Source organism: Armigeres subalbatus, chromosome 2 (genome assembly GCF_024139115.2).
Source record: "Armigeres subalbatus isolate Guangzhou_Male chromosome 2, GZ_Asu_2, whole genome shotgun sequence".
NCBI lineage: Eukaryota > Metazoa > Arthropoda > Insecta > Diptera > Culicidae > Armigeres > Armigeres subalbatus.
The window spans coordinates 215,922,467-215,944,461 of record NC_085140.1 but is presented as its reverse complement, the minus strand read 5'-3'; the positions used below and the strand labels follow the sequence as shown (position 1 = coordinate 215,944,461).

Sequence of the window (21,995 nt, the reverse complement as noted above, 5' to 3'; positions counted from 1 at the left end):
AAAAACTAGAATGGAAACGAGCGTTTTGACACTTTTGTGGTGTTTTGATTATTTTAGTACCGCTGATGATTCAAGGGGTCCTTGGATGGACAAAAAAGTTTGTTTACATACGGGGGCAAATCGATTTTCAATTTTTTGGGTACCGTTTTTTTAGAACATGGAACCATAAATTGTGTACTAATTTGCTCTGACCCCAACATCTGGATAATTATATGTACACGCTTACTTCAGTTCACCCAAATATAGGTGAATAGTACCTATAATCGCCAAAAAGTGCACATACGTATTTATGGGTAAAGTGACATTTACCTATATATGAGTAAACCGACTTCACCCAAGCTTCACCCATAAATAGGTACTTGAATGACAGCGGTTTATTAGTAAATTTCACCCAAATTTGGGTAAATTTTCATTGTTTTGCTTTTGCTTGAGATTTTCAAAATATTGGAATTATCGAAATAATTGTTTAACGAAGTAAATATTTATTACTTTTTTTTTATTAAAATAGTATTTCAAATACATACATAATCCTTATTTTAAAAACTTACTGAAACCATACCGGAGCTACTGATTACTGTTGGACTGGTAAAAGCAGGATTCATGCCTTAAAGAGTAGCAGTATGTCAGATTACCGGTTGCTGTATTGGCGGAAATAGAAGTTTAAGGAAGCCCATTCTCGTCTCGACGACGCTTGTGATGAGATAGATGATAATGATCATTGCATTTATCAAATTGGAAACTGTTTCCTCGTGCGAATCAGGAATCCATATCTTTAAGATCTCGGTGGGCCTCGAATGCGCTATCGCGAATATTTTGCACTCTTCTCGGTAATTGCTATTACCTTGCGCACGGTGCATCCATATCTGGTCAGCAGTACACATCCTACGATGTTTCGTTCAGTGCTTAGCAGCCCTCCTCCGAAGATCAAGCTACCGGAACCGCGGTGTTGGCACTTGGGGAAGCTGGCATATTGAATCCCATATTCAACGATTTACTCTGAGGCGAAAGGACAGACAATACAATCCTCTTTACGGAATCAATCTGTAGGATCACTTAGGCACATACCTCCTAAATGATGTCCTTCCATTCGACCGCTTCCACTCGATCCGGTATCAGCGGTTCCACCACCAGGTCCATTAGCAATTCAATTGCGACCATCATTTCTAGCTGCACAATTTCCACCTCCGTTGTCATCGTCGTATGCGGTGTCTGCAGTTTTAGTCATCGCCAGACTCGTTGGATGGTGTCGAAGTACATAGATAAAATGGCACGATCCGCGAAGATCGCAAGCACTAGCTCGAGATGTGTGTGGAATCTGCTTCTATGGCCGTTTCCGTCCCTACAAGCAAACGGAGATGAAGGGTCATGGTAAAGGTTAGAGTCACAAATCATTCCAACTTACGTTTTGACATGGTGCGATTGTTGATGGGTGGGACCGCTGGCATCTTGGCTGGCATGCTAATCAGGGGAACCATATCTGTTTGAATACTCGTGATTGGAATGTCGTCTGGTTTCGGCGGATTATGGTTCTGCAAGATGGAAAATGGAGTGTCTTTGCGAACTTTAGAGGCATGGATAACAATTCAAACTTACCTGTTAACAGGATGTGTGGCTTTCACAACAGGTGTAAACTCTCCACTGCAGCTGGATAGGTTCACAAACCGCCGGAACGGAACAGTTTCCGGATCTCGAAAACTCGGGTGATGGCAGTTTGACAACAAAAACAACAAAGTCATATTTTTTCACCCAAATATGAGTAAATTCATTCACTCATAAATTGGTAAAGTCGCTTTATCAGCAATATGGGTGAAATTTACCGATTTTCTCAGTATATTTTACTCATAATATGAGTGAAATGTGCAATACCCAAATATGGGTGAATCAAGTACTCATAAATAGGTTAATTGAAGTAAGCGTGTATGGTGATACTGTGAACTTGTGAAATTCATACCAAAACGTTAAGCGACTTTTCCAAAATAAATCATACTAGTTTTTTTCAGATTTCTTAAGAGTATTCGAAATTGAAAAAAATATATAGGTATATCAAATTAAACAAATTAATATAGGAATTACTCACCTGCAATTCCGTAGCACTAATCGCCGTCCTAACAGTTCAAACTTACCATAACAGCTTAACATATCCTGTCCATGAGAATGTCTGACCGGTTCGTGCTCCTAGATTTAATGCCAAAACTACCCGTTTCTGATGCTTCGGCATCTCGTCCATTGTCACTTGATCCAGCACTTGTAATTGAATGTCATTTTATTTTGGTTATTATTTATTTAAGTTTTTCTTTTCGTACACTACTTTTACAATAGCATAGTGAGTTATGTCCCTTACTAACAGTTTGAATATATGTTTTTAAAATGCAAATTGTCCCTAAAATACTTTCAATTTTTTTTAGGGTGGACGTCACAAAAGACGAACCCCTCTCCCTCCCCCTGTCACAAACTGTCACAAAATTCCGACCCCCCTCCCCCCCTCAAACCTTGGACGTAATTTTGAACGACCCTAACACGTGTGACAGCTAGCTATCGCATTAGCAATGCTTTACTGTTACTGTCAGATGTTTCAAAATTTTCTTCGCTGATGGTTGATGGAATAAATAATTTTTAAATAAATTCATAAACACGGTAAACACGTACTTTTGAACCAATTAAAAATGTTTTCCTAACGTGTAACCGATAGTGAAGTGATGAGAATTTTCGTTTTATTGGTATATAAAGTTATTGCTCGTGTGTTGGACGTCTTGAACAAGTTTTTTAACGTGCCCAGGCTTCGACACCTTCGTGAGGTTGTGGACATAAGTGCAGAGGACATGAGCGAAGAAAACGGAGATTCTGTCGCTCCCGAGACCACTCGTAGTGAGTACTGCTTCCGGCCGTTTGAAGTACGACGGATAAAACGGTTATCTGGTTTAAAAAAGTCCCGGCCGTTCCCACGGAGTGGCCACCGGATCGTCTGCAACGATTCGGCTTTGTATTGCTTTGGAGGATTTAATCCGAATATGGCAGTGGTTAACAATGACGACGATGACGCTTCCTCCCTGTTCCAAGAGCTGTGGAAGTACGACTTGATCAGAAACGAATGGACGCTGCTGATGGATCCGAGTAATGATTTACCGCAGGAACTGGCTTCAAATGCGATGATTTTGCATGACGATGTTCTGATCGTAAGTAGAGTTGCCCAACCAAGGGCTACAACAGATTGTGCCGTTGCCGTTGCCCCGAAATTTTCCCGCTTGAAGTTAATGGTATAATATTTCCCATAAATAAACACTTGATCATATTTTCGGGATAATGGCCTAATATTGTAGGATCTGTTAAACATCTCATGGCATTTTAACATCATTTTTAGCTTTTCGGAGGGACTGGATTCCCGTTTGGAGTGAATTGTTCGAATCGGTTGTACGTATGTAAGCCCGGGACAAAACCGAAGGAAATGACCGAAATAGCCGTCAAAGGTGATCTTCCCCCGGCACAATACGGCCAAACTATTCTATATCATGATGGCTTTCTTTACACAATTGGAGGAACAGAAGGCTTTGACTACACATGCGATGTTTACAGGTATGTGCAGGATTTCTCATTTTGTGTACCTATCAATAATTGTCAGACATCGGCAGGGATTCAAAATTTCATTAGGCAATGTGCAACCACAATAAGCGACTGTAACAAAACGTTTAAGTTAGCCTCACCCCTCATGAACATGTTTCGCCGGATTTTGGTCCTTGTGTATTTCAAATGGGGCCAGGATTTTGATTTTCCGTGCCAAAATCCCAAAAAACATCGCATATGTAAAAATGCATGGGAAAAACCTGCGGAGCAAATTCCCTGGGGTTTAAGGTAGCCTCACACCTCGGGAATTTGGTTCGCGGATTTTTTCCCCATGCATTTTTGCATATGCGATGTTTTCGGAATTTGGGCACGGAAAATCAAAATCCCGGCCCCATTTAAAATGCACAGGGTTCAAAATCCGGCGGAAAATTTTCCCGAGGTGTAAGGTAGCCTTAAGGCTGCCCCTTGAAACGGGATTTGGTAAAAAAAAACAAGCACTTTTATACACATTGAACACAAATTTATAACGCATTCATCACAAAATCCGAAAATGTTTGTTAGCAACAAAAAGAATAAATTTTTGTTGCAAACTTTTCATCTCGTTATTTTTGCATTATTTAATTAGAAAATGGCAGTTCTAGCTATCGTAGCTTCTAGTTTTGTGGAAAGTGAGCTTATTCTACGAGTAGAGTGTCGTGAAATCGCTCGAAGTGAAAATGAGAGTAGTCGTTGAATACACGCTTAAAATCAATAACACAGAGATGTGTTTGCATCACACAAAACGGACCTAATGTGGAACATCCCCTAGATGAGCGACAGTTACACAGGCACAAAAATGCCTCGTACGGTCGTGATAATGGTCCTTTTCAACATGTAAACGTTTGTACAGATTCCTTGTTTCATGAGGAACCAAATACTGTTGAAAATATATTGAAATCCTAGCTTCAATAAAACCACACGAGCTATTTTTGTGGCTGTGTAACTATCGCTCATCTAGGGGATGTTCCGCATTATGTCCGTTTTGTGTGATGCAAACACATCTCTGTGTTATTGATTTTAAGCGTGTAACATGATCACCTCACGTGAGAATAAGCAAATTTGACTTACCTCACGTTACTCTACTTGCAGAATAAGCCTAATTCGGAATTTAATCTTGATTGTAAAAACAGCATCGTATCCCCGGAAATTTCGGAGCATGCAAGGCAATTAAAACACTCTTATCATATTGTGTTCGAGTTCTGTTAATGACTTGTTCCGACTTCTGAGGTGCGTTCGTTAGTAAGAAGTTCAGTTGATGACAAAGGACAACTACATTATACTAATATTCATTAACCACCTGGTCAGTATTGAATCGTATTGAAAATAATGAAATTCTAATCTAGGGGGACGGAGCATAATCGCAACCCGAGGCAAAATGAGCACCCCTCAATTTTAGCGCTATTATTTTTATTCTCTCTAAAAAAAACCCGTCCAAAACTATAATCCAACAAAAAACCTTGACACTAAAAAAGTATTATAAAAATAGAATGAGTCTGAAATACCTACAGATAAATTAGATAAATTAAAGATGGTGAAAACTTTGATTTTTCATAAGAAATCGGCATTAGAAAATAAATTTGAATCTACTTGCATTTTAAGGACACGCCACTTCACACGGAAGTCATCCTTTTTTCAGCTTTGCAACTTGCGTAAAATAATAAAAATGACATTTGTACGTTGCTTCCGTATTGAGTGGTATGTCCTGGAAAACGCGAGTGAATTTAGTTTTGGATTCCGGGGGGCTGTACTTAATTAAAATCGTTTTCTATAGGCATTATTAGAACGATTGATTAAAATGTGTTGAGTGTAAGCACTTGAGTAGTCCTTTCAGTTGGTGGCCATACACACATTACGTAAGCATTTATGGGGGAGAGACGTGTCTTTTTCTTAATACGCTTTATGTAAATAAAAATAATTTGTTTCATACATCTAAGTTTTACATGGGGAAGGTGGGTTGAAAAATCCACAAAAAATGCTTACGAAATGAGTGTACGTCTATGTAGGATTTCTTTTTGCCATTGCCTAATAGGGAAGCGATATAATAAGTATGACAAATGTAATTTACCCATTATAATTTCCATACAAACTTGAAACGATATGAGGCAGTTTTTATCGAAATCAGCTCTAAAGTTAGGAAGTTAGAACATGAGACAGAATCGAAAGTGGCCAATGGTGAAAAGCGTACAGAACAGACAGGTTTATTTAACTTAATTGAGTATTTAGAATTTCTGATATGGAATAAAATATCTTCAGATTCCTTCCCATGCTCTTAGACACGACTTTTTTTGCAAGGTTTTAAATATTTGAGTCTTCATGTAATAGTCAAACTTAACATCCCATATTTTTTTTCTGATTCAAACTAATATCCTAAATCCTGATGATCTCATGACATTGAAGTCGAGTTTGCGAATCAATTGTTGACATTTTAATGCTTTGGTAAGGTTTCGTTCATAGATTAAGGTATCCAATCATGGTTTGAATCAAATGGCGGGTTTCAGATGAGCCGTCAAAACAGAGTTGATTTATTTCATTAAAGGGACATGTTAGAACTGCGATTTCTAGTTTATATAGAAGCTTTAAGCTAAGTTAGTTCGTTATCTTTCTAAAGACATCCTGGGTACACAAATTTATGCTTAGTTTCATTGAAAAAACTTAATAATTGCATAACTTTGATTCGTACCATGGTTTGAACTACACTGTTCATGGTTTCAACTAAAATCGTACCATGGTTTGAACTACTGCAGCAGCCAGCAGCTCTTAAATATAATACCAATCACATGCATGAAACGCTGAGGAAATCTATAGAAAAGCAAATTTGTTTTACTATTCATCTTGTCGCATTAGATTAGTAACTCGAACCGTGTGAAAATCGTCTAAATTATCGATATGAAATTTGCGATTTTTCATATTGGAAATGTAAACAAAATGCTCCAGCTAGGCGCATGCAGCGCTCCTAGCGGACAGCAGCAGAACATGACTTTATTTACAAGTTCAAACCATGGTACGAATTTAGTTCAAACCATGATCAGTTTTCACCTTGTATAAATGTTACTATTTTAACTATTTAAAACTGTTTCTCAATTGTATGATGATGTCAATCGATTACAGATAAAAATAGCATTCTTTTGATATATTGATCTCACTCCTGTGTCATAAAATGCGTCCTTTACGAGCTTTTTGAAATTATGCCACTGGTGGGGGGAATTTAGCGCAAATTCAGGACGTTTTTAAATCGCTTTATTTTATTACTTAAACAATATGTACGAATGTTTAAATAAACTTTATCACTTCCTGTATACCTAAATATGCCATTCATACTGTTTTAGGTTCATTTCCTGCCAATGAGATGGTAATTTCTACTGATTTCAAAATGGTTCAAACCATGATACGCTTTTCACTAGTTCAAACCATGATTGGATACCCTACATAACGCTGAAATTGGATAAATTGCACAAATTAAAAAAAAAATCGTGTGTTTTCCAATGCATTAATTTGTTATAGTTTGGAATACGATACGATAAGCCTCCTATATATTGTTTTCTGTGTTGTAGATTAAACGTTGCTACCAGGACATGGGAATGTGCCTACGCATGTCGCCAGGATATCCGCGACGATCCCCCTGGGCGGTACAGACATGAAATAGCATTCGATGGTGAACGGATTTACATAATAGGCGGAGGAACGAGTGAAGCGGCATTCAGTTTATCGTCGATTCCGACATACCACATACGGCAAAATGCGTGGACTTATACGGAAACTAAACCCGACCCTAATTTACCACGCCCGGGAGTGCCGGCAGCAAGGAAGTGTCATTCGTGTGTTCAATATCAGACTGATGTGGGAACGGAAGTTGTTGTCACCGGCGGATATGACGGTCGCTTATACTACAAGGATATCTGGAAACTGAATCTTTCCACGTTGGAATGGCGATTGATGCAAAAGGCCAATCTCCCCTACCCGATATTTTTCCACGACGCGGCGACCAGTTCCGCAGGGTGCATGTATATTTTCGGGGGCATAAAATTTACCTACAACAACAACGTCCGGACAAACATCGTGTATAAGACGTGGATGACAATTCCGAAGCTTAGTGAAATTTGTTGGGAAGCTATACAGCACTACAACCCTAGCATTGTTAATAGAACGACTAATGACTTGCTGGAAGCGGGAATTCCTCTGAAATTTGTGCAAAGGATTTGCTAAACGTAGTTTTTCTCAAAACATATTTTGGTATTAATTGTTATTGGCAAAGCTTTTACTATTTATTCGGTAGTAATTTCTTGATCGTGAATACATCTTCAAGTTTGAATATATGCGTGTGCAACTTTTCAGAACTAAAAAGAAAAGTGCCTAACTGATATCGGATCTACCTTGAGCTTGATGACATTTACTATTTAGAGTTACTATTTCGTTATCAATACGAACAATCAAAATTGCACAGGTAATCAATACAGTATGGCCCATAAATATGCAAAAATATCAAAAACATAGTTACGTTGTTACGAAGTTGATAATGCTTATTATGCGTCTCGAATGAAGTGACAATGTCGATACCTACCTCTCATTTGAATTACACGGACGTTTCACATAAGACGTATCGAAACTGACATTTTATTCTCGAGTTATTCGGGACGCAGAATAAGTCTTTCAGCAATAATCCTGAAAGGATAAATAATATTTTCGTTTGCAGAATGTCGATAACGTGACTTAGTAGCTAGGATTACATCTTGGAATCGTTGATTATTTTTTGCATACATAGCCCATTTTTGCAATAAAAATAAAAATGTTAAGAAAATAATTTCTGAGCTTTGTATTTACTATCGAATATCGGATCCGATATCGATATCCAAAACTCGATATCGATATTTTATTAATCCGATATCGATATTATCGATAAATGCTACATCGTCACAGCCCTATGCATCCGTACGTGTTTCAACGAAATCAATGATTTCCGAAGTACACGACCCAGCTCCTAATAAATCAGCCAAAAACTTAATAAATGTTAATTTAAGCACCCTGTGCACCTTAAATGTTAATTTAAGCAATTTTCTGTGGAGTTAAATCATTTGTTTGAGAAACTGCTTATATCCATTTTACACAATTCCGAGAAAACAACAAAAAAAAACTGTTTTTGAACAAATTGGCACCGAATCTTTCGATTTATTTGATACAGATCAATAGTTTCAGGCAAAACTCAACAAAACCTGCGGCACTTTCGGTTCAAGAATGGCAAGCAGTACTCCCCTATTTTGCTCTTCAACGTGCTTCAAAGTGTCATATGTAGTTTCTCAAACAAACGAAAAGTTATATTTTCAATAAATTTTTTTCCGTCATTTCCACATAGGCTTTTCTTTGATGGCATAATTTATATTCAACGATTTAGGTTCTTCACAATTTTCCAGAAAACTGTTCTATCAAAAAACTACCATTTGAATCTTTTTCCCAGAATATATTTACTAATTTCGAGGAGACCATTCCTCAGAACGTATTATTCCCCCAAAAACTCGTATATATACGTGAAAGTAAAGTAAAAGTAAACTATTTTCTTGAATTTTTGTTCGTATCAATTTTTCAAATCAATTGCTCGGGATAAGGCGAAAAACGTGATGTGGCCTTTTTCTGAAAGGGTAGATCATTCCTTCTTTTATATTACGCGATTGCTTTGGATAATGTAAAAGAGTTCATGATGCCTTATTTTAAAGCACGCGTTTGCTTGGTGCAATGCGAAACGGGAGATCATTCCTTTTTTATATATATTACGCGATTGCTCGGGATAATGCAAAAAGTTGATGATGCCTTCTTTAAAAGCACGCATTTGCCCAGTGCAATGCATAAAGGAAAATCATTCCTTTCCGGGTAGAGGTGAATAACAAACAAATAACATAATGATAACAAATTTTGCTATGATATCAGATTTAGTTATTCTTATGTTATTCATAAATAACATAAAATAGCATCCCAACAACAAGTTTTGTAATAATAGTAAAATTAGTTATTTATATGTTATTGTAAGAAAGAGCAGAACAACAAATGAAGAACACATTTTGCAATCATAGCAAAATTTGTTATTCATTTATCATTTGCATTTTGAACATATCAATAATAACTGATTTTGATATTTTCTTTTCTTCAAATATTTTGCTATTAGTTTGTTATTATAATAGCAAAATAAGCTATTTATGAGTTATTCGCTAGAGCAATGTCTGTTATTATTTTTGCTATTTTAGCAACTATATCAAACAAACTAATATCAGATTTTGCTATTCAGTTATTCATATATTAATAGTAAAATTTGATATTATTTTGCTGTTTTTTTCTACCCGGGTTCTTTAAATTTACGCGATTGCTCGAAAAAATGCGCTATATTGATGATGTCTATATGCTTGTTTACAGATTTCGTTTCCGCCACTACATAAGGTGTAGCCGACCCAGCCCCACTTCCGTTCCCGAATTTCACTTATCGGCCTCTGGTGACAACGACGATGGAGCTCGTTGTTTTAGATCCTGTTGTGATGCCAACAAGGCACGAGTTATGTACCGTAACCATCTGTTGATGAACACCTGTTTAGCTCTTGCGTGTTGCATCCAACGATTTGGTTTTGTTGACGTTGATAACTAAACATGCCGGAGAGGAGCGCTCGGCAAGGTCGTTGAGCTTCCTCTGCATATCATATCGCAGCCGAACACGTCACTTCACCTACGACCTACGACGAGAAGTCCTCGTCCTCAATGATTTTCTCAGGAACCCGCAAAGCCTCCTAAAGCGCCCCACATACTCTCGTGTTTGAGACGGTCGAAATCTTTTTGGGTTCGATTCCCGGTGCCGGTCTAGACAATTTTCGGATTGGAAATTGTCTCGACTTCCCTGGGCATGAAAGTATCATCGTGTTAGCCTCATGATATACGAATGCAGAAATGGTTTTGTCGGCGTAGCACCAACTTTGAATTCGGAAGTCGGGACTTCCGAACCGAACTTTCTTCCGAAGTTTTATCTGTCAAACTAATTGATGCGTTGTTTAGCGCATATTTAGGTGAATCCAGCGCACTAATTCCGAAGTTGGAAAAGTTGCCTGTATCTGGAGAAAAATCCAACTTCGGTATAAAAAGCGTTCTAACTTTGTTACCGATAGACAATAACTTGGCTTAGAAATCTCGCTGTTAATAACTGTGAAAATGCTTAATGAACACTAAGCTGCGAGGCGGCAATGTTCCAGAGGGGGATGTAATGCCAATGAAGAAGAAGTGACAATATGGTTCACATAAGATCTTCCGACACGGAATCCGGCATGCTGCCACCGGAGAGTCGCAAAGATCTTCTCATGATTCCGGACTAGGACTTTGAGAACGGTTCACAGCAACATAATGCCTCGCCAGTTATCGCAAACAGTCAGGTTCATATATACCATCGAAAGAGTATTTTTTATTATATGTGTAATCGCTATTAACACTAAGGTATCTCGAATAAACGAGCCGGGGAATGTCGGTTTCTTTAAACGCTTTCAACACGAACCACCAAGCAAGTAACACGTATTCTACAGCTGCTCCTAAAACCCACTACCGTTTACTGAGCTGAGCATTGTAACTTTAAAGATGATTAACAGGATCGCATACTTGAACGAGTACTCATTGGCTTGTCGGATGACGTTTTGAGACTAAAGTTATTGGCGGAAGATGGGGACAAATTGAATCTAGTTCAAGTCGAGAAAATTATATCTACATGGGAGTTAGCTGCCCTCCTTAGCCGTGCGGTAAGACGCGCGGCTACAAAGCAAGACCATGCTGAGGGTGGCTGGGTTCGATTCCCGGTGCCGGTCTAGGCAATTTTCGGATTGGAAATTGTCTCGACTTCCCTGGGCATAAAAGTATCATCGTGCTAGCCTCATGATATACGAATGCAAAAATGGTAACCTGGCTTAGAAACCTCGCAGTTAATAACTGTGGAAGTGATTAATGAACACTAAGCTGCGAGGCGGCTCTGTCCCAGTGTGGGGATGTAATGCCAATAAGAAGAAGAAGGGAGTTAGCTGCTTCCAAAGGCTCGAGGATTTGGTTCGCGGATTTTTTCCCCATGCATTTTTACATATGCGATGTTTTCGGGATTTGGGCACGGAAAATCAAAATCCCGGCCCCATTTAAAATGCATGGTGACCAAAATCCGGCGGAAAATTTTCCCGAGATGTAAGGTAGCCTTAATGCAAAAACATTAACACAAGATAATTCTTTTGAACGAATCGCTTCTATGGTTGGGAGTCGTAATACCTTTTTTGACCGCTTTGCAGATTCAAATCAAGGGTATTGGATAGTGATCATGATGTTATTCCTCTATTTGGGAGAACCTGGTTGGATGTTTTCTTTCCCAACTGGCGAAATGGTAAACAAGTACCTGAGAACAGAATAATTGAACACAAGAAAAACGACTTAAGAAATTATGTCAAGACTAAATTGTCTGGCAAAAGATTGTTAGTGCTTAGGATGCTTCTGCCATTATGGTAGACTACCAAAACAGATGATTATCTCGAAATGTAGTTCTTCTACAACACTTTTTGATAGTATACACCAATAATACTTCTACTACAAGCATCACGTTTGTTCATCAAACGTTGATGGCTTTTCAAAGTGGATGGAAGTTGAACGAACGAAAAATAGAACGGAATGTGCAGAATTGATAAAACTACTGTTAGCATATTTGGCTAAATTTGGGTTTCCAGGGTCCGTTATTCCGTGCGGTAAGACGCGCGGCTACAAAGCAAGACCATGCTGAGGGTGGCTGGGTTCGATTCCCGGTGTCGGTCTAGGCAATTTTCGGATTGGAAATTGTCTCGACTTCTCTGGGCATAAAAGTATCATCGTGTTAGCCTCATGATATACGAATGCAAAAATGGTAACCTTGGCTTAGAAACATCGCAGTTAAGCTGCGAGGCAGCTCTGTCCCAGTGGTGGGATGTAATGCCAATAAGAAGAAGAAGTCCGTTATTCAATCCTCATGATTTCAATAATTTTTTTGAGAGGAAAGGAATATGAGTTTTGAACAGTACTCCGTATAATCTTGCTATTAATGGCAAGGCGGAGAGAATAGTTCGTATGGTTAAAGATGTAATGAGAATGTTTCTACTTGACCCAAAATACTTAAGCGCAAAACTGGAGGACTTAATTGGACTATTTTTAATAAATTTTAAAAATTATATGACGATGGAAGGATTTATTTCTTCTCATGAAGTTTTAGTCTATACTTTTAAACTGTTAATCTATACGATTAATGCAAAGCAATACAAAAACTATGGTAATGTACCATTAACTAACTGTGATAACCGTAATGTTAAAATGTTGGCTGGATCTTACAACGGTTTTGGAAAAGAGTACACTAAAGATACTTTGGATAGTCTGATGGCGGATGCCGCATTATGGCACAAGAAGAACAATCTTCATCATCAGGCTGAATGGTTTAAAGCAGATTTGCTAAAACGGGTTTATAAAAATATTTCACGGATAACGATTGGAAAAGGAAAAACAACCACGGCGCACCAATGCCAAATGTAGTTCGTTTGCGATAAGGGCATACGGAGACGTCGATCGATGGTGGCATATGTCGATCCCTATGTCGATGATCCCGATCCATTGCCACCACGAGGAACGAGTTACGACGAGGAGCCTGGCGAGAAGTTTGTACGGGGATTCTTTGTGTGCGAATCGTGGAGGTTAAAGTCGTCGGTTAAGCCGCATCGGAAAAGAACAAATGATTCAAATTTAGCGCTCGATGGCTTGCCAGGGCATTCGAAAATAATGAGTAGACATAACCGCAGGAGTGAACTTATTCAATATGTTTATGTATTAGATTATTATATTATTTCCTTTATTCTATCTTTATCCATAATGGATATTCGAATAACTGTAGAAAGCGAAGGATTGATTTATATGTGTAATCGCTATTAACACTACGGGGCAGGCCAGAGTAAACGCGACGAGCGATGCGACGCGACTCACGTAAAAGAATAACAATCATTATCAACAGGCTGTCAAATTGCACTGTCCCGTCGCATCGCACGTCGCGTTTACTCTGGCTTGCCCCTATGTTAACGCTTGACGAATGTCAAGCACTCGAATAAACGAGCCGGCGACTGTCGGCCGGCCTCTTTCAACACGAACCACCAAGCGAATAACACGTATTCTACAGCTGTTCCGAAAACCCACTACCGTTTACAAAACTAAGTATAGTTTTATCCAAGTCTTTGATAGTCCTCCGCGAGTGTTCAGTCCGCCTCAGATTTATCCGGTTATAATAAGGTCACCCTTTTTGGGCACCTTCTCTTGAGATACCCTGCATCTAGTCGACTGTGAAAGTTGCGGTGTGGGGCCGTACACATATTACGTAAGCACTTATGGAGGGAGGGGGGGTCGGTCAATATCTTACGCTCCATATAAATAAAAATTCATTTGCATGACAAAAATCTTACATGGGGGAAGGGGGGGGGGGTCGAAAAACCCAGAAAAATTGCCTACGTAATAAGTGTACGTCCCCTGTCCCAGATATTGCGAAAGCAACGATGCAATAGTTGAGCGGAAAAATAAAGAATAAAGAATAAAAGATGTCATGGGGTCTGCTGTGAGAATCTCGGCTGATATGCGATCGACATCTGGGGCATTGTTTGATTTCATGCTTTGGATGGCCGTTCGAATCTATAGCACTGATGGGGTATTGATGCGTGTCATACATCGGATCCAAGGCAGATCATGCCGAGGTGGTGGTGGGCTGGCTCTTCTGGTTTTTTGTTCGCTTTGTCTTGTATTCGCTCCTCTCGCTTTTCCTCCATGTCTCATCGGTGATCCATTGTTTTCTCTGGATGCGATGCGCAGTTCACCCAGATTATTCTAGCTGATGGTGATGACGGTGTTCCTAATTGCGGTCCATTGGTCTTCCACGCTGCCACCTTTTGGAATATCTGCAGCACTAATCTACAATTCTTGAACGAAGGACCTTCTCACCAAGTTGTTGATAGTCTCCACAGAATTCAGGGAACAATCCTCCGTTTTCGGTAATTTCCTCCTTATTCTTCTTTTCCGAGCTTATGTCGTCCCATGATGCGCCAATGGTTCGAGTTGTCGGATACTGCAGCTGTTAAACTAATGACACACTGGTGGTATAAGTACCATGGTACAAGAATCTTGAAATGAGTACCATACCAATTATTGTCTTTTTCAAAGATAGTCTTGGGATAATTTTCTAGTCCTCTTGTACCATGGTACAAGTACCACAGGTGTGTCCTAAGTATTATTGACGAATTCAAGAAATAAAACAGGAAATAAAAAGAAGAAGACATGCGATGACGAGAAGCAACAAATTCCTCCATGGCCAAACATGAGATGACGATTTTAAAAAGGTTTGGTTCAAAGACATCATAATTGATAGAAGAAAACATAGAAAATTGATCGGCTTGGGGTGTTACTATCAACTGTTACTAGTCATTGGGGCACAACGGACCATCGCCATTCCCTGGGCCAAAACAAAGTTTCAGTGTAATTTAGGATTTATTACTTATTCGTGTTTATTCAAAGAATAGTTTAAACACACGGAAGTATTGCCATTGCTTTTAAGGATATGTCATCAAAATAATCGAGGCATAACATTATAGCAATTCAGTTTTTTATGGATTCATGCTATCAAACACAATGTACAGTACTTGCCGAGAGAAATAGGTTCAATATTTTAATATAAAATACATTCAAAACACAGTTGTCGGTTGCTTCTATTTGCTTTCAGAATACCTTCTCCTCGTCCACAAGATAATGTACCTACACTTCCGCGCGATGAATCGGAGATAACTTAGCCACTGTCTTTTAAATTTTGTTGTTTATTTATTGCGTAGTTGATTCTCATTTTCTATAAACGTTTAGAATATTGTATGACATTGTAGACATTATATTTAATTGCTAAAAATTACATTCAAATTAAATGAAATCTAAAACTTTACAGTTACCTCGACTAGAACAACAATACACAATGATTTGAATGCAAAAAATACAGTTTGCTGTTGGCTAAATTATCCTCTCATCTATTCTGTTTAAAGCTTAGTGTACCCTGCTGCTAACACTGTTGAGTGAATATTTAAGTAACTTTTCTTTAAGTAAATAGATGTCATCGCCCTTTAAGTATTTTAGTGAAGTTAGACTCATGTCTGATCTATAACGATTTTATGCAGACAAACAATAGTTGGACATTGCTATTAGGGATGATGTAATTTTGCCTGTTACAAAACTGCAAAAAATGTGTATATACCATGTTATTTAACACGTTCCTCTGCGTAGCAATATGTTTTTGAGCAAATAGAAAAAAATACAGAAAATATCCAAAATGAAGCATCTTTCACAAGATATTTCTAATCTAAAACCATTGATTGTGGGCAGGAATAAATTATACACAAAATCGATTGATTAAAAAGTTTTCAGAAATATGCACATAGTGATTCATGTTACAAGTTAAACTTGAAAGGAGAAATACTTTTGCATGACTTGAAATAATATTGATGAGGTTAAAAAATAATAATACACTTTTAGATGAAAATTAAGCTTTACCATTAATCATTTTTTGCGAGTGTCCATTTGCTCTAAACTCACCTTCATCTTGATCTAGAATGTCGAAATAAAAAGAAAAGAAACGGAATTTTATGCTAATATAATTGTGCCAATCGGTTAAATTAACAGTTTGAACTGAACTGCAAGCAATTTGGAACTACTGAATTGAAACTCAAGCAAAAAAAAAAAACAAAACATACCAAACTACTGTAACGCCAATGGAAATGAAAGTATGATTAGGCAAGGACGTCAATGTTTCGATATCAATCTTATAATGGGCTGGTGTCTAACAAAAATAAAATCGTATCGATGAATATAATATGTTTGAATTGCTCACGAAGAAATATAACTCAGAAAGAAAAAAATAAAAATACAAAAACATAGCGGGCATAATGAGCACATTGGTTGAAATGATCGCCTATTTTTTCTAAGAATAAATATGTAATTGTGAATTATGAAAGACAAGGTGTATTAACTAAAGAAATATTAATTAGGAGGCGATTTAGTTCAAATTAAAAGTCACCCTAATAAAAATTTCTTCTTTTGTCCCATTAGTCTTCTGATAATGAAGGGGCTGGGAAATAAAACAAACAAATGAAATCAGTTTTCGTAAAGAATTTTCAAAAGAAGTTAATAACTTTAATATTTTTTGGTTAAAAATTTGAAACCACCCCTCAAATAACTAAATTTGACAATGGAATTTTGAGTGGGTGGAGACAAAAGAGAATAATAAAATTTGTTCCAGCATGGGTGTATATCATTAATTTTCAAATTAAAAATTAAAAGTTTGAATTTTTATTACAAGTTTTAACCAATCGATCGTTCAGTCATTGCATTTCAAAGGTATGGTCAAAATATCATAACGACCTATCACGATCTGACATATTTTAATAGAAAACAATACTGCCCATGATCGCATATTTGTAACATTTGTATTTTGTTTGATTTTGTAAATCGTTTGTCAATCCTCTCCACAAACTCATACATTTCCAGCTTACCACAGATAAGCAAGATAGTGAAGCCTATTTAACTATTGTGGGATTAGATGCAGTAAATTATGCTTTCTGGACGATTCACAGTTTTTTTTTACAAAATGAACAAAAAGGCGAGTGTTACAAATATGCGATCATGGGCAGAATAGACACATTCATTATTAAATTTCACTCAACATTTGTTGAAATACACAAAAATCACCCATATTCGTCAAGTTAAGTAGATACCCATATTCATAAAAAATGGTTTGAGAGCGTGCTTGTGAAAACCCCTTGGCGATTTGCTACTACATATGCTTCAGGTTATTTATAAAAATAAATCTGCATATGGTGTGCTCATTATGCCTTTTATCTGGAAAACGGATGCATCAACATAAATTTTATCGAGAGAATCGATACCAAGCGATTATAAACAAAAATCATTCACGGTAAAATAGATAGGGCTGGTGCAAGAATACGAACATTTTTAAAAATTGTTAGTTATACACAAAATTTACAGCGTACTTAAATGAAGTAAAACGGGTTAAGAAAATAAATAAGAAGGTATTTAGTATAAAGCAAACAATATGGTTTATAGACAGCTTCTACATTTCTTTATACGAGTTTTCGTAGAAATGAGAACTATAAAATAATTTGAATTATATTTCAAACATTTAATAGGTATACGATGCATCCTAAACACTGCACACACAATAGTTGTTCAAGGAGATAATAGAGGATACGATGCGGAGTGAGTATGAAACGATGTTTACATTCAGTTAAAAAACATTATATTTTTAATCACTGTCACTGGGTCCAGTGTTTGTAGCAGCACTATGACAGCAAACAGTTTTCTTACCATGAAGCGAGTAGCAGAATTTTTTCGTGTTGCTCCAATCCTCCTTCAGCGATAGGTTGAACATCGAGTAATCTGGCTGACCAGTGACTTCCTTTACTATGTTGAGGAACTTCGGCAGAATACCCTTCAGCTTATCACCGCTCAAAGAGGTGTACGTCTCCAGCAAAATTAACCCCTTGCATCTGAAAAAGTATCAAAAGCAAATATTTTTATTCCTAATCAAACAGCATGCCGTACCTGACCAGAACTAACAGAGGTCCCAGAAAACTTGCCAAAAATGGTTGTAGATATACCGTGACATGCCCTATTACCGTGGGGTTAAGGACGTGTCCACAATAAATTCGCTATATAAAATTCAATTTGTTGCAATCACCCTTGAAAACTATGTCGCTTTAATCAATATTAAATACATTTGAAGGGAAAAATATGTTTTGTACTTCAACTCATAAAAAAATGGAGAAAATAGTATTCGACATTTGACTTATGAATATGCCTAATACCGCGTACATTCCGAAGAAGATTCCAAATACCGCGCAGAAAATTGCCTAATACCGTACCCTATCAAACAAGCTCAAATGATGAGGGTAAGAGCACATTTACAATAAAATATGTATATAATTGAATCATATACAAATTTCAATTAAATTATTAGGTCATACATACACCCAGGTTTTTTTTACACGGTTGGAATTCATAAATTTCTCGGTTAACCCGAACTTTCACAGCTTTTTAAATACCCCTAAATTTTCTTTGATATTTGTGATTTTTTTTGTGAGGTTAACTCATTGTTTTATTGACGCTGAAGGTCTTAAACGACTAAAATCATACCATGTAAAAAAACCTGGGTGTACTAAAAAACGTCAAAAAATACCTACTGGGTAAAGAATAATTTCCTTGGGAAGTTAGCAATTTCTCAATATTGACGGTTTAAAAGCGTTTATTAATTTTTCAAATAATTTACTTCACATTTATTTAGGTGATTACTTCACATTTAGATAGATGATATCCAATCGAGTGTCTAAGTAGATTTGAAGACAATGGGAGGATTTGTATTCAGATGAAAAATACTCTACCTTTATTTCTAAAGGAAACTGCACAGAAAAAATATTTACGTCTATAGTCTGTGGTAAATATCGCATAAATGATATTGTATTCGTATGTGCTGAACGACACAATAAAGACGAATTGTATGTTTATTAGATGTATACCATCTTCAAGTCTTCCAACAGAAGTTTCTCTTTGAGGAAGTATTGGAATAATACATATTGCAATATGTAATTCATCTGAATGATGCTTCCCTAGTAATCCTACGCAATCCCCTTTTTAGGGCCTGCTGACATATGGATCTTATCCCCCAAGGACGTGGTTGGCTTCATAAAGCTAGTCTCGCCAGAATGGGGGAGTCACATACTGTAACTCAGGATCTCTATTCATCAATAATAGATGGTCTTGAGTTCAGCCGATACCAAGGTATCTCAGTGACAAACATGTTACTGAGATAACTTGCGTATTTCACAGCAAAAGGGAATATCACAATAGTCCTAAAATCTGGACGCAGTGATCTTCACCCGACAAACGAGGAAAAAAAAAATCCTACGCATAAAATGTCGTAGATATTTAATATGAATGTTTTAATACCTACACGATATTGTCTAGTGGTCTATGTATTCAATGTGATGGTTACGTTTTATTTTTCTGAGTATCAACTTCACGGTATAGCCTAGTCACGGTATTAGGCACTACTGGCGAAGAAGATTGTTATATTCTTGTTATACTCAACGTATCCCCGGGCCGTGGCCAATCTACGTTGTATGACATTAGGCAATACGTTTACACTGCTGGCTTAAATTTTCAACGTGACGATTAATATATAGAACTTATGAAATCAATGTGAACTCGACTCGTGGAAAACTTAGTCCAGGTTATCCGAGGCTTGTGATAGACCCTTTATCACAACGGACCTTTCCATCCACTGACTGGTAGGCTCGAGCGTCCCGTCCTCTGCTTTAGACCCATAAGGGGTCCGAAACAGTTCAGTTTCAGGGTAGTAAACTTGTGAGAGAATAGAAGATAGAGGAGGAGAGTGTGAAGCGGCTTGTTGACCGCTTCCGGCTCTAGCGACTGCTATGGAGCCTATTTATTAGAGAATTGTTTGTAGAGATAGAAACGGTTGTGTTTATGTTCATGATAGATGTTTAGACAGTTCGGGATCGCTACGATAGAGTTTGTTATAGCTTAGAAACTTTTCAGATGATTTATACTTATGGTAGAAGGGAAATGATTGAAATCCGTTTTCTGATGATTGTCGAAGAAGCTATGTAGATTGATATGATAGAGGTACGTGCAGTTTGGGATTAGTATGATCTCGTTGGTTTAAGTTTGGAAACATAAAATAGGAAAGGAGGGAGCAGGAGAGGGGTGGCGAAACAAATACCTAACCATTTGACGCAGAAAGATTAAACTAATTAAACTGAATTAAAATGAATCAATTAAATTTTACACTTTTGGTCAAACTTGAGTTAAAATGTGTTCCAAGCGTGACCACCGAATTAAGTATATTGCGAGTACTGATAACCTATGCTACTAAATAAGGCTCGTGATTAAAAAATGGAGGTTGGCATTGTTATTGCTCATCAAAATATAATATTATTCTAGATATTCTCTTAAGTATGAAAACTGAATCCTAACTGTCCCGAAACTACTTTCACCATACTGCCGCCCCGAGCACAGCCGCCACTGCCACTCATAGGCAATGTCCCTTCCACCGCCTTGACAGCCTTCAGAAGTATCTACCAAAAGATTTGAGAACTAGTATGAATTATTAACATGTCCAGCCTTTATATAAAATGATTTGTTCAAGCAAAGGCGTCATAGATGCGGGAACGACATCGCCATAAACGACACGGGACAACCATGCTCCACACGACAGTGCAACAATGCACCGAATCAGGGACCTCCTAAACTGGTCTATGCAACGCAGAGTTTTACCCTCTCTTACGTTATGTGATGCTGAAAATAAGCTCCTAATCATTTGATGGCAAAAAATAAAAATAAAATAAAAACAATCGAACAAAATTAAAATATTCTAGCTAAATTTTACTATTTTGACCGAGCATGGGTCAGCCGCCTGACACCCGCGTTGAAAAATATGTTCCATGCGTGCCCCCCACATCAAATAGGGGTGATCGGGGCAATATGGGCCACCTAAGGAAATCGTTCCGAAAAGCGCTGAAAAGCTCAAACAAACATCGTTCAAATGTAGTTGACTTATACTAGAGAATGTTACCTTTCATATAACGTCGATGAATGACGAAAAATGCGTTTGGAAATTGTTGGAATGCACTTTTGAAAATGTATTGATTTCAATGTGTGTTCCCGACTATACGGGGCAATATGAGCCACTATTTGGGGCAGTATGAGCCACCCATCCAAAACGTTTATTTAGGCGAAAAAAGTATCGTAATGTGGAAGAATATGATATTCCTACAACAGTTGTGAGTATTCCATACCAAATAAAATTAAAAAATCGACTGAACCGATTTGCCACTCTTCACCGTTTGAACAGCCACATTTCAATTGGCCAATGGTCATTTTTTCTGTTTCAATCACAGTAATGCGCTGTTGTAATTTTTCCGTAATGAATCTTACATATATGATAATATTCTTGTATTTGACTACTGAAATTTTAACTTGTTCGTATTTTAAGGCCTGATATCTTGCTCTGTGCAGGTATGCCCATATTGCCCCATAGAGACTGGTTTTGGGAAAAAAAAGTTTTATGATAAATTCAGATTTGTATCAATACAAACATGTGTGTACAATATTCAATTTTAATATTTTGTGTCAAAACCTTATTTATAAACTTCAAATCTTATAATATTTAATTTTGCCTATGGAGCGAAAATTTACATTTTCAAGTGTATTTTCATGTTTGAATTGAATTTTAATGCGGTTATTACGGTGATGCATATGTGTAGCATCCTCTTAAAGATCATATA

The 21,995-nt window shown here is 37.4% G+C and overlaps 2 protein-coding genes and 1 long non-coding RNA gene across 6 annotated transcripts in view; 1 reads left to right on the top strand and 2 right to left on the bottom strand.

Annotated features, from left to right (window-relative positions):
- Positions 1 to 535: 535 nt before the first annotated feature.
- Positions 536 to 1,906, bottom strand: LOC134215885 (uncharacterized). The gene is made up of 4 exons (XR_009980349.1): positions 1,594 to 1,906; positions 1,403 to 1,529; positions 1,066 to 1,339; positions 536 to 996 (listed from the first exon to the last, which is right to left on the bottom strand). It is a non-coding gene; the product is annotated as an uncharacterized LOC134215885 (long non-coding RNA).
- Positions 1,907 to 2,550: 644 nt separating this feature from the next.
- Positions 2,551 to 7,906, top strand: LOC134211638 (kelch domain-containing protein 10 homolog). 2 transcript variants are annotated; one of them, XM_062688717.1, is made up of 4 exons: positions 2,563 to 2,717; positions 2,777 to 3,173; positions 3,359 to 3,570; positions 7,149 to 7,906. In XM_062688717.1, the coding sequence occupies exons 2-4, from the start codon at positions 2,820 to 2,822 to the stop codon at positions 7,798 to 7,800; spliced, it is 1,218 nt and encodes a 405-aa protein (XP_062544701.1). In that variant the 5' UTR covers positions 2,563 to 2,717; positions 2,777 to 2,819; the 3' UTR covers positions 7,801 to 7,906. The 2 variants fall into 2 exon arrangements, with proteins under 2 accessions (XP_062544700.1, XP_062544701.1); XM_062688716.1 differs by having other exon boundaries at positions 2,551 to 3,173.
- Positions 7,907 to 15,221: 7,315 nt separating this feature from the next.
- LOC134211636 (TRPL translocation defect protein 14) overlaps positions 15,222 to 21,995 on the bottom strand; it is a 61,417-nt gene continuing 54,643 nt past the window's right edge. For all 3 annotated transcript variants that reach the window (XM_062688714.1, XM_062688713.1, XM_062688715.1), the window contains 2 exons: positions 17,998 to 18,179; positions 15,222 to 16,221 (listed from right to left, as the gene is read on the bottom strand). In XM_062688714.1, the coding sequence (XP_062544698.1) occupies positions 16,157 to 16,221; positions 17,998 to 18,179 (247 nt within the window). In that variant the 3' untranslated portion in view covers positions 15,222 to 16,156. The remainder of the gene's footprint in view (positions 16,222 to 17,997; positions 18,180 to 21,995) is intronic.

Excerpts from the sequence above, each read along its gene's own strand:
- LOC134211638 (XM_062688716.1), top strand. The coding sequence starts at position 2,697 with ATGAGAATTTTCGTTTTATTGGTATATAAAGTTATTGCTCGTGTGTTG. Across the intron at positions 3,174-3,358 it reads TGCATGACGATGTTCTGATC|CTTTTCGGAGGGACTGGATT; the intron begins GTAAGTAGAGTT and ends CATCATTTTTAG. Across the intron at positions 3,571-7,148 it reads TACACATGCGATGTTTACAG|ATTAAACGTTGCTACCAGGA; the intron begins GTATGTGCAGGA and ends TCTGTGTTGTAG.